The 13,391-nt window shown below is 39.7% G+C and overlaps 1 protein-coding gene across 7 annotated transcripts in view; it reads left to right on the top strand.

Moving 5' to 3' along the window:
* TPST1 (tyrosylprotein sulfotransferase 1) overlaps positions 1 to 13,391 on the top strand; it is a 128,604-nt gene that overhangs the window by 82,413 nt on the left and 32,800 nt on the right. For all 7 annotated transcript variants that reach the window (XM_073615115.1, XM_073615116.1, XM_073615111.1 and 4 more), the window contains one exon: positions 8,979 to 9,177. In XM_073615115.1, coding sequence (XP_073471216.1) covers positions 8,979 to 9,177 — 199 coding nt within the window. The remainder of the gene's footprint in view (positions 1 to 8,978; positions 9,178 to 13,391) is intronic.

Here is a 13,391-nt window from a genome sequence, read left to right on the forward strand (position 1 = left end):
CAAAGGGAGCAGCCAGAGTCGGGGATGCCTTCGGGATGGTGTCAGATGGTGTCACCGGGTGCAAAGCGCATCCCCCATAGTGACGCCACTCAGCCACTGACACTCCCCCAATGTGTGGCCCCCCATTAGTACGCCCCTGGTAAAAGGGCAACCTTATCCATACAACATGGTGGTGATGCACTTTTAATGTGGTGTTAATCTACTTGCACTAAGATTATTCAGTTGGAATTGCATGTGGGAAGCTGGAGTCACTTTCAGTTTATGCAAATCTATGAACTGTGGAGCTGCGTTTTATTTCATTTTGTTATTCATTTTTTACATTTGTATTTTTTTGAAGAGTTTTGCACATTGCAGCAGTTTTCTGACTTTTTTTATATTTTTGAGGCCAAGCGCACCTTTTGCATTATTATTCTAGACTGCATTTGCATGTAGGTGCAGCAGTGCATGGTAGCCAATTAGCTTCTAACTTCAGCTTGTTCAAATAAGCTTTGAAAAAAAAAAACCTGGAAGCTGATCGACTACCATGCACAGCTTGCACCAGATTTTGCACTCTCCAGTTTTAGTAAATCATACCCATGGTGACCTCTCTGGTTTCCAATGGTTAGTGGGGACTGAAGCTGTCAGTGACAGACTGGTCTGACACCTAGCAGCTGTGCACAGTGTCTGCTGCTACCTGTCAAAACGGGGCTGTATAGGGCAACGTCAATGTACAGATTGTGGGTAGGAAAGGTTTAAACCTCATTTATTCAGAAATACCTACTACCTATTATATATACCTTGTGTGTGTTTCCTAACTGTTCATATGTGTAAATGAGTGTGTCGCGTGTGCAATTTTTGTTTCATTTCTTTTATTTTGCAAAAAAAAAAACTTTTAGAGCTATAACTGTAAATGTTGTTCCAGTAATTAAAAAAAAAATTAGAGTGTACATAAGTAATGAAAGCATAATCATAAATCTAAAGCCTTGTACACACGATCAGATTTTCGGACGACCGTTCATCCGTTTTTTGTTGCATGATAGTCTTATATCGGAAGTATAGAGATTCTCGTACGACAGAATTAAACTTCAGAAGTGACGTAACGTGTTGAATAGTTTTGTATGTATTCTTTCATTTCTGAGCATGCGTAGTCTTGGTCTTACGTTTTTTTTTCGCAAGAAAACCGTACTAATTGAACGAAAATCATTGTGTTCACATCTGACAAAAATTTTATAGTCTGCACATCCAGCTTTTGTCATCTGAAAAATCGGAATCGACTGTCGAAAGCACCATACTAACAATCCGAAAATCGGCAGATCGTCAGGACGAAATTTTACTTCCAATTTTCGTATCGTGTGTACAGGCCTTTAGGGCCAGCTCACACCAGACCATGGTGAGGGAAACCCACATTCCATGCACAGTGTTCAGAATGCACTGCACTTGCGATCTGCAGCATCGTCTATGTTAACTTAAAGAATCACACATTATGGGGAAACTCGCCTTTAACCCCCCTAGCGGTATTCCCGAGTCTGGCTCGGGGTGGATTTTCAATACCAAAAGCGGTATCCCCGAGCCAGACTCGGGATCGCATCGCAGGATCCAGGAAGAGTTTACTTACCTTGTCCCCTGGTTCCTGTGATGTCTCTCCGCTGTGATCGGCGAGCCGCTGTGTCTTGCTCGATTCACAGTGCCGAGCTCCGTTCCCTGCGAGCGTTGCGACGCACAGGGACGGAGTTCGGCGGCAAATTCAAAAAGTGAAACACACAGTATAGATACAGTATACTGTAATTTTACAGATTACATTACTGTATCAAATAATTACACATCCCCTTTGCCCCTAGTGGTCTGTCCAGTGTCCTGCATGCAGTTTTATATTATAAATACTGTTCTTTCTGCCTGGAAACTGGAGATTGTCCATAGCAACCAAAACTGTCCCTTTACATCAAAAGTGGCTTTAGACCAGCTAGAAAACAGTGATAATAAATTAGAATCACTTGCAGAATTGAGTGATAGTGATTTGTGGGGAAATCCATCACCAAACACTAAAAGTAACGAAAGTGACAATTCTGCAACTGAGCAAATTTCAGTGTTTTTGATTTGATTACATTATTGAATAATTTTTATTATTATTATTATATTATTATTTGTTATAATTATTTATAGTTATTTATTATATTATAATTTTTTATTTCGTTTTTCAAAATTTATCATACCCGGGATGTCTACTAGACTATGGTTTGGACAGATTTAAGTGAATTATTCCTAAGAATTACAGGCCTACAATATAAAACGCCAAATTTCTGTGCAAAATAATTGTACCGCTTTCAGCACCTAAAATCTGAAATAATCATACCGCCAGGGAGGTTAAAACAAAGCCCTCCAGCATCGCGCTGTCACCGCTGAGAGGGCTGACCTCTTCCCCTGGTCTTTCTTCTCGGTTCGTGGCCTCCGACTACATGAGTGGCCGGGGGCGCAATGACGTCACTACTGCACATGTGCGTGGGAGCTGCAGTTAACGGCACAGGCTCTAAAGGTCTGGTACTGTATGCCAGACCTGTAGGCTGGGTTCACATTGCGAAATGGATGACCAGCTCTCTATGGAGCCAGTTCACACATCTCTGCTGCGGCTCCAGTGCTAATTGCACAGGAATGTGTAGAAAAGGGGTGAAAGTACTGCGCTAAACCCAAACAATCTAAAGCATAAAAGCAGCTAACACACGAACAAACCAAGTCCGATGAGAAAATATAAAAAATAAGTGTAGCGCTAAATATTCCTATCATAGTGACAAAAAAAACTGTGTGTGTGTATATATATATATATATATATATATATATATATATATATATATATATATATATATATATATATATATATATATAATAAAATGTGAATCCAAAACACCTCAAGTGCATGGGCAAAGTAAATACATGAAAATGTGAAAAATAAATATGTGACAGCAAAATAAAGTTCAAAATGTTACGGAGTAATAGCAGTGAAAAATGCCAAAAGTCCACATGTGATGTGAATATGTGACAGCAAAGTATACTTCAAAATAACAAAAGTCCACATGTGACGTATCCAATAATTGGGGAACTTGCTCCTCAATCTTCAATCGAAGAAGGAAAAATTACCAAAAGGCATTCAATTAAAAAGGTGGGTACCCTTACCAGACGGCAGTGCGTCAAAAAGGCTTTGAGACACTGAATCTCCAATAATGAGGTGATGCCTAGCCTGGACGGTGTCCTGCAAGCCGCAGACTCAAATGGACACAAGGTTGAAGGATGGTCCCAAACGAGAATTCCAAGGCTGTCGGTCCAGGGATGGTCATCAACACTCGAGCATGGGAAAAAGGAAAAAAGGGGAACTCCACATGGTGCAGGTCAACCAAAATGGGATTTATTGGAATAAAATACCATGTAGTATAAAAAATTATCACAAAGGTAAATAAAATTGCAATGTGGGAAGCTAGAGGTGCTGACCCTACGCGTTTCTACTAAAACGCGTAGAAGACATTTTAGTCTTAGGGCTAGCACCTCTAGCTTCCCACATTGCCATTTTATTTACCTTTGTGATCACTTTTAATATTTTTATACTTCATGGTATTTTATTCCAATAAATCCCATTTTGGTTGACCCCTTAGACTCTAAGGCCGCCGGGGGCCTGCGATTGTGTCACGGAGTGGCAGAACGGGGAGATGCCCATGTGTAAACAAGGCATTTCCCTGTTCTGCCTAGCAACATGACAGATCTACTACTCCCTGTCATGTTCTATTGAGACAATCCCCCCACAGTTAGAATCACTCCCTAGGACACACTTAACCCCTTGATCGCCCCCTAGTGTTAAACCCCTTCCCTGCCAGTGTGATTTACACAATAATCAGTGCATTTTTATAGCACTGATCGCTGTATAAATGACAGTGGTCCATACCATAAATCTATCCCCTATTTTGTAGACGCTATAACTGTTGCGCAAACCAATCAATATACGCTTATTGCGATATTTTTGGTAAAAAAAAAAAATGTAGACGAATGCATATTGGCCTACACTGAGAAAGAAATTTGTTTTTTTTATATATATTTTTGGGGGATATTTATTATAGCAAAAAGTAAAAAATATTGTTTTTTTTTTTTCAAAATCAACGCTCCTTTTTTTGTTTATAGCGCAAAAAATAAAACCCGCAGAGGTGATCAAATACCACCAAAAGAGAGCTCTATTTGTTGGAAAAAAAAGGACGTCAATTTTTTTTTTGGGTGCAACGTCGCACAACCGCGCAATTGTCAGTTAAAGCGACGCAGTGCCGTATCGCAAAAATTGCTCTGGCCAGGAAGGGGGTAAAATCTTCCGGGGCTGAAGTGGTTAAAGTAGTGCATGCACTACTTTTGGTGCGTTCTGGCTCAATTTTCAGCCCATTCAAATGAATGGCTTGAAATCGCACTGCACCCAAATCACCTATGAATCGCACAGCGGTGACAGGTTCTCTTTTATGGAGACTTCGAATGTTTAAACTTTAAGCACAATTCCAGGTAATATATTGACTTTTAAATAGCATTGGAGCAAATTCCGATTCTATAACTCTAACTCTGCTTTTCTCTATGATTCCACATGTACTAACTCTGGTTGTATATCTTTTCTTGGAGTAAATACAGTAATTTTTAGGTGAAGGATATAAAAAAAGCTCTTAAAACTACTTTACAAACTCATTTGCATGCTTACCAGACATATACTATATGATGACAAAGTAAATATTGGGTTTTAAATGTTTTTAAATGAATTCTTTTTAACTATGTGAGATTTTCTGGTGCTCTGGTTTGTCTCTAGCTCAAATCTGATTTTTACATTTTATATTTGCACTGCCTGAACTGTATAATAAAGCATTTTACAGCAGAGATGAAAGCACAATTCCTTCAGTTGTATTGGAAGAGCTGTGCTGTCAAATGTATTTTCTCTCAAGTGTTATAAATCCTTAAGGGATTTCATGATAAATGTGGCTCTGCTCGTGTTGTTTGATGAATTCCTGTTATTTTATTTAAATATTGCAATGAAGGAAAGCCGTGAGACCAGGACACTGGCAGATGTTTTCTTGATAATTAGGATGATTTGAATCACATAATGAAAGCAGGAAAGTTCCAGAAAATTGCATCCTGTCGGTGAATCATGCTTATGGTGTTTTTACAACCTTTAACCCCACCGTCACTGGCTTTTATAGCAACAGAATGCAGAACACTGTTTTCCAGACACTTAGGGTGACAATTTTTACTGACTGGTGAGGAAGTACCCTTCTGTAAGCAGATAGATGCATTCCCTTTATATGGGCAGTAAAATATATGGACAGTTTTATTTGAGCTTAAAGGTTTTTTGTTTGTTTTTGTGCTCTTTTACAGTGCCTTGAAAAAGTATTCATACCCCTTGACATTTTCCACATTTTGTCATGTTACAACCAAAAACATATTTTTTTGTGATAGATCACTAGCTCATTGTGAAGTGGAAGGAAAATGATAAATGGTTTTCATTTTTTTTTTTTTACAAATAAATATGTGAAAAGTGTGGTATACATTTGTATTCAGCCCCCTTTACTCTGATACCCCTAACTAAAATCTAGTGGAACCAATTGCCTTCAGAAGTCACCTAATTAGTAAATAGAGTCCACCAGTGTGTAATTTAATCTCAGTATAAATACAGCTGTTCTGTGAAGCCCTCAGAGGTTTGCTAAAGAACCTTAGTGAACAAACAGCATCATGAAGACCAAGGAACACACCAGACAGGTCAGGGATAAAGTTGTGGAGAAGTTTAAAGCAGGGTTAGGTTATAAAAAAAAATCCCAAGCTTTTACATCTCACGCAGCATTGTTCAATCTATCATCCAAAAATGGAAAGAGCATGGCAGAACTTCAAACCTACCAAGACATGGTCATCCACCTAAACTGACATGCCAGGCAAAGAGCATTAATCAGAGAAGCAGTCAAGAGGCCCATGGTACCCTGTTTCCCCGAAAATAAGACCTAGCGTGATTGTCGGTGATGGCTGCAATATAAGCCCTACCCCCCAAATAAGCCCTAATTAAAGTCCTTGTAGGTCTTATTTTCAGGGTAGGGCTTATTTTCGGGGAAACAGGGTAGGGCTTATTTGGGGGGTAGGGCTTATATTGCAGCCATCACTGGCAATCATGCTAGGTCTTATTTTCAGGGAAACAGGGTAACTGTGGAGGAGCTGCAGAGATCCACAGCTCAGGTGGGAGAAACTGTCCACAGGACAACTATTAGTCATGCACGTCACAAATCTGGCCTTAATGGAAGAGTGGCAAGAAGAAATCCATTGTTGCAATAAAGCCATAAGAAGTCCTGTTTGCGGGAAGCCATGTGGGGGACACAGCAAATATGTGGAAGAAGGTGCTCTGGTCAGATGAGACCTAAGTTTAACTTTTTGGCCTAAAAGCAAAAAGCTATATGTAGCAGAAAACTTAACAGTGCACACCATCCCCACCGTGAAACATGGTGGTGGCAGCATCATGTTGTGGGGATGCTTTTCTTCAGCAGGGACAGGGAAGCTGGTCAGAGTTGATGGGAAGATGGATAGAGCCAAAGACAGGGCAATCTTAGAAGAAAAGCTGTTAGAGTCTGCAAAAGACTTAAGACTAGGGTGGAGGTTCACCTTCCAGCAGGACAACGACCCTAAACATACAGCCAAAGCTACAATGGAATTGTTTTAGATTAAAGCATATTCATGTGTTAGAATGGCTCCAAAAATGGCCCAAAGTCCAGACCTGAATCCAATTAAGAATATGCGGCTAGACTTGAAAACTTGTTGTTCAGACACTTACCATCCATTCTGACCGAGCTTAAGCTATTTTGCAAAGAAAAATGGGCAAAAAATATCACTCTCGAGATGTGCAAAAGTGGCAGTGACATCCCCAAAAAGACTTGCAGCTGTAATTGCAGCGAAAGATGGTTCTACAAAGTATTGACTCAGGGGGGCTGAATACAAATGCATGCCACGCTTTTCACATATTTATTTGTAGACAATTTTGAAAATCATTTATCATTTTACTTCCATTTCACAATTATGGGCCACTTTGTGTTGGGCTATCACATAAAATCTCAATAAAATACATTTACGTGACAAAATGTGGAACATTTCAAGAGGTATGAATACTTTTTGAAGGCACTGTACATGATTGTTTTAGAAACTTTTCGGATTCTAAGTAATTGATGTCTAGTTATGTTTGCATTAAAGTAGAACTATAGGCAAAACTTTTTTAAAATTTTGGATAGAGTAATAGTTACAACCTCTATCAGATTTTTTTTGCCATCTGCATCCCAATGCTGCGATTTTTCTTCACTTCCTGTCCCATAGCCGAACAGGAAGTGAGCAGAAATCCCTGCAAATTATGGGGAATTTCTTGGGGACACCCAAGTCACCAGAAGTAGTGTCTCCATTGGGGACAACCCAAAATGTGGGATTTTCTTTTACTTTCACTTTCAATGATAATAGTAAACAAGACAAATCGAGAGGATACCGGGGGCACAGACAGCAATGAAAGCTGACAAGCTTTCTAATACTTCTATACCCTATCCAAAACAAAACAAAAAAGTTTTGCCTTTTAGTTATACTTTAACTAACTATTGATGACATCATGTTGGCATATATCTTGCATAGAGCCATGGTTAGGTTTAAAAGATTTAAAAATATAACTTAAATTTTCACAATAAAATCTGTAAATGTTATTTCTCCCATCTATCCCTATTTCTATGTTTATAAAACACCCAAATTTCAATGTGAAAGCCACTGCCTTTCACCCTGTATATTAACAATCTCGCTTGTAAAGAAATTGGATTGCTGAAGGCCTCGTTTTCAACTTTGTGCATCCACCCTGCAGCCCCATAGAGTGTAATTGAGTGCCCTTTCCCCTGTTAATGTACAGATCATTGGGACTCGATTACCTTTTGTAATGTAGGTTTTACAAATATTAGGCACTAGCTGAAGTTGAAGAATCTCTCCATTGATTTGCTTTTTCTGTAAAAACCTGATTGCTGACTTGCAGAATGGCATGCAATGAGTATTTTTTTAAAGTCAGGAGGAGGGTTTATATTTGTATGTGGAAATAAAACATATCCTTTCATTTAGTTTCATAATGAAAAAATTCCTTTTCACCCCCTAATTGAAATTGGGTAAATCCCTTCAACATCCTACTATTGGGTTGATTTACTAAAACTGGAGAGTGCAAAACCTGGTGCAGCTCTGCATAGAAACCAATCGGCTTCCAAGTTGTTTCGTCAAAGTTTAAAGTGATCTAAAAGTCTTGTTTAAAAAAATAAATAAATAACAAACATGTTATATTTACCTGCTCTGTGCAGTGGTTTTGCACAGAGCAGCCCAGATACTCCTCTTCTCGGGTCACCCTCCCTCCTGCCGAGTGCCCCCACAGCAAGTAGCTTGCTATGGGGGCACCCGAAATGAGCCGCTGCTCTGTGTGTCCATTCAGATATGGAGCTGCAGCTTTGCCTCACCCCCTTTCTCTCCTCATTGGCTTACTGACTTTAATTGACAGCAGCAGTAGCCAATAGCACCCTCTGCTGTCTCAGCCAAGGAGGAAAAGTCCCTGGACAGCTGAGACTCTCATGCAACATCACTGGATCAAGATGGGGTTTAGGTAAGCATTTAATATAATGCATTAAGATAAAAATAAACTTCTGCCTTTTAGAAGTACTTTAATTGAACAAACTGAAGTTAGAAGCTGATTGGCTTCCATGCAGAGCTGCACCAGATTTTGCATTTTCCAGTTTTAGCAAATCAATCCCTATGTGTGTTTTTTTTTTTTTATCTACCTTGCCTTTTATATTTTGTTTACAAAAGTATCTAGCTTAGTTTTGAAATGGTCTTGTATATGTATGTGTCCCATCTGTTTAAAACCGTGCAGGGTATATGCATTAATAATTTACAAATAACTACATCTGAACTTTTGTCTCTCAAGAGAGTTTCAATTTTTTTTTGTCTGTTTTCTCCAGGGTAGAGAGGTCCACTGATCAAGTCATCAAGCCAGTCAACGTGGAAGCTTTGTCAAAATGGGTGGGGAAGATTTCTCCAGATGTTTTGAGAGACATGCCAGTCATTGCACCAATGTTGGCCAAGCTTGGATATGACCCATATGCTAACCCCCCCAATTATGGAAAGCCAGATCAGAAGGTCCTTGACAATACAAGACGGGTGAGTTTCATAACCCCAGTAGATCAGTAGTTCTGCCTTCACACATTTTGCTGTATTCTTGGGTCTGGTCCGTGACAAAGCAAGCATTCTTGTCTTGAGAATTAGCATAACTGCTGATAGCATTTTCAGAAGGAAGTCAGAAACAAAAGTCTGAAGATGTCTGTCATGGCAGGGTTTCTTAATCAGGACCGAAAAATATTAGGATCCCTAAAATATGTAAATGTGTAGGGAAAGGGTGATATCTTGCTTTGTTTTTGTTTTGTTTTTTTGCTGCAGTATTTTGTGTTCTGCAGTTGGACTGCTTTTATTGCTTTATAGTGAAGCTTCAATACTAAAGATGTATTTTGATTAACTAAAGTCATTTATATTCCTATGAACTCAGTAGCTAATGTAGACTTTCCATGGCAACAGTATTTTCCTTTCACTTCCATAGAAAGACCTATTACATCACACAGCCTTTTATTGATGGAAGTAAAAGGGCTGTTTCAGAATAATTTCCTGGTCTATTAAAGGCATGTATGCCTTGTGTTTTGTCATTGTCATCATGTGCTATGCTTTCTAAGCTATTGAAGTCTACTCTGTATTGTTTCATATCCTCTATCCTTCATTTAAAGGGGAATTCCAATTTTGGTGTACAGAACCCCCCTCAAAAAATTATTTCCTGCTTTTGTGATTGGCTGAATGAATTTTTTAGACATCTGCAGTAAGGTACAAATGTGATTTTAGGCATTGTCTGCAATAGGAATGTTATTTTTGGCCCATACATTTACTATAGCCGGCGGTACTGTATTCTGATGGTGGGGAACTTTCTCCATTGTCAGAATACAACAGCGCCACAGGAGGGATTCCTTCATCCACATCGTGATGAGGGAATCGATTCATGGGGGGGCTCATGCATGGCCTGTCTAATCTGCTCAAATAGCATCTGCCTGTGTAATGTGTGGGTGCTCCAATTGGGCACAGTGTGGCAGTTGAGTGGGACTTAATTCAGACGTCAGGGAAGTTGAGTTTCTGTAATAAAGATGAGCTAAATCAGTTTGAAATGGCTGATGGTTTACTTTAAAGTGAATATTACCTTTACTCACTAAAAGTGCTGCTTGAAAGCAGGCATCTCCCTTGTCTGTGTACTCTTCTGTCTGCCCTCCTGCCAACCTACTGTCAAAAGAGAATGCCCTTATGGAGTCTTATTGAACAGGGAGTAAGCCGGTTGGGTGGGACTTTGGTCCCAAGTCAGTTCTCCATAGGAAACTGAAAGCAGTCTTGGGGAGAAATGTTTAGAAAGGAAGGTAATTATAGTGCCTAATTTTAATTTCCATTATAGTGAATTACACATTTCCTTTTAAAGTGTTTCTAAACACTAAAACAAAAATGTAATATATTTCTTAGAGTATTATCAGTCCTTAAAAATGTGGTAGCTACATTTGTTTATTTTTAGGCTTTTCCCCTTTGTTCTCATTTGTTTAACACACTTCCTGTCGCTGTATGGCTACGCTTGCTTCTCCACTGTATCTAGGGGGAAGCCATGATTGCCACCAGGCTACTTCCTTGTTTTGGACTACCAACCCCTCCTCATCTCCGTTACACAGGGAAACATTTGTTTGTAGTTCACAGTGGGTTGCTGGTAAAACTGATTGTTTTATATATCAGTTTAGGTTACAGGAACTTACACTGGCATTCTGGCAAGATTAATTTGTTATTATCTTACACAAAATATACTTAGCCTGAAAAAAGAAAACTATTACAGCCACTACATATAAGAACTGGTAAGCTGCTGAGAGAACTACTTTAAATGTAATGATTTCAGTGAACATTGGAAAGGGGAGCTGTGAAGATAACACGGGTACCTCCTAATGCATATATGAACCTATTAAAGTATAAGTCCATTCACAACTTTTTTGTTTAATTTTACAAAGAATGGGTCAGGTTTGGAAACCGTTTAGTTTTCTTTTTCTTTTTTTTTTTTTTTTTTTACAAACGGTACATATATATATAATTTGCATGTAAATTGCACACATTTCTGCACCCACACACAATGTGGTGCTGCACGGAAAATGCATGGGGGTACCATCAACCCTTAATCACATCCCCGCGCACTAAAAAAGGCGGTGCTGATTACTGCACATGGGGATTACATGGTATAAAATCTGCAACAGCAATAAAGAGCTCTAAACCTAAACAAGGAGCACCAGGCCAAATTCATAAAGGAGTTCAAAACAGCTTTAATGTAATGTCTGCATATTTTTAAATGGACTAAGGGAAGCCAGACAAATCTTAAGCTTCCTGCTTGAAAATAGATGCGGCAGAATTATGTGGGTACATTGCCTATAACAAACCAGCAGGTTTGTTCAATATTCAGTATGTTATAAATGAGTATATTTGTTTAATAGTCAGTATATTAAAAATGAGTATATTTGTTCAATGATCAGTAAATTTAACATGGTAAAAATGTTTGGCTGGATTTACTGTTTAAAGCTGAATTGCCAGAGTTTTTCCCAGAGAAGGACTTTAAAGGGTTGTAAATCCTCAAAGTTTTTCACCTTAATGCATTTTATGCATTAAGGTGAAAAACCTTCTGTAGTGCTGCATCCCCCCAGCCCCCCGTTTTACTTACCTGAAAGCTGTCATCTTCCGTTCGGGAATGAGCACACCAGCTCTAGCTGGTGTCTCGTGTCCTGAATGGATAGATTGATAGCAGCGCAGTCATTGGCTCCTGCTGCTGTCAATCAAATCGTATGATGCAGGGGTGGGGCCGAGTCCTGCATTCTTTGTGAATGGACACAGATGCAGGATTCGGGAGTACGCTCGCATGGGTGGCCACTGTAGGAGAGCCTTCTCCAACGTGGACACTTGATGCGGGGAGGAGCCACCAGCGCCGCTGACAGACCCCAAAAGAGGAGGCTCGGGGCCACTTTTTGCAAAACGACCTGCACAGTGGAGGTAAGTATGACATGTTTGTTATTTAAAAAAAAAAACACAAGGGTTTACAACCTCTTTAAATTATTTGTGTAGATGCCGTTACTGAGACCTCCAATGCTGTAATGTGGAAAACGTAACCAGAGCACTTATAGAAATGCTATAGATTACCCCTTTCTGCTCTTTTGATCTTCCTATTGACAATTGGGGCTGTACATCACACTTTGTAGCCAATATAAAATACCCAGCATAGGAGGGGCAGGTCAAGGACCGTCCATGAAAGTTCTGAGGGCTGTTTCCATAGTAGAGAACCCCTGATTTTTGCCAAGCACTCTGAAATGAAGTATGTATGTTGAGGTACCTCAAACTGTACCTGTGTTAAAATCTCAGCAATGCTTTCCTGTTTTTATGAATGTGAGAAAAATTTGTATTGCTTACCAGTTGGGTGACGACCTTCCTGATAACTCTTTAAAAATTAGAACAATTTAATTTCACAGGAAACGATTAGTTTTGAGAATTGTGGCAGAGCGTTGCCCTGCCAGGGTCAAGAAGAAGGTTGTGACCCAGAATTCTCAACCAGATGGGTTGAGGGGCTCCAGGGAGCATGTAACAGGAAGAGGAAACTGGCCTTTCAGTTTCCTCCTTTCTTAGAAAAGTCCACTTTGGGACCTGGAGCCCCGGATTTCTGAGAGATCTGGATGGGATGAAATCCCCTGTCCTGGGTCCAGATTTTGAAAACAGCCAGCATACTGATTGGTCAGGTGTGTGCTGGGCTTTTAGTAGTAACCTGACCATAGTTCTGAACTCCATCCCGGAAGATAGGAAGTCTGAGTACCAGGAGTCAGGAGGGCTCCACGGGGGAGCCAGAGCAGCAAGAGGCTGCTAGCTATATGCACCAAGGTGGTCAGTGAAACAGTCTGTACAAGACAGACAAGGGCCTGGAGTGTAAGGCCAGAGCAGCAGTGCTGCAAGTGAGAGCCAACTAGGCTGAATGTCATTTTGTTGAAGGACAAAGGAATGCTGAAAACCCCTGCGAGGGAGACCGATGTTTATTTGCTGAACTTGCTTTTAATATAAATGGGCAAACAAAGCCCTTAAAAAAAGAACCAGCGAGTTGCAGTGTCCTTAAAGCTCTACATTTGACGCTGGTCCTTTACAGAATATTAAGCAATAGGTTTACACTTCATAAAATAATTTTTATGCTGATGCGGTTAAATATTTACCTACCATCTGGATGCTGAAATATCAGCATATAGCCAATTTTCATGTCAACATAAGCTTCAGAAGGATAAATTGTGAAT

Source organism: Aquarana catesbeiana, linkage group LG02 (assembly GCF_042186555.1).
Source record: "Aquarana catesbeiana isolate 2022-GZ linkage group LG02, ASM4218655v1, whole genome shotgun sequence".
Taxonomy (NCBI): domain Eukaryota; kingdom Metazoa; phylum Chordata; class Amphibia; order Anura; family Ranidae; genus Aquarana; species Aquarana catesbeiana.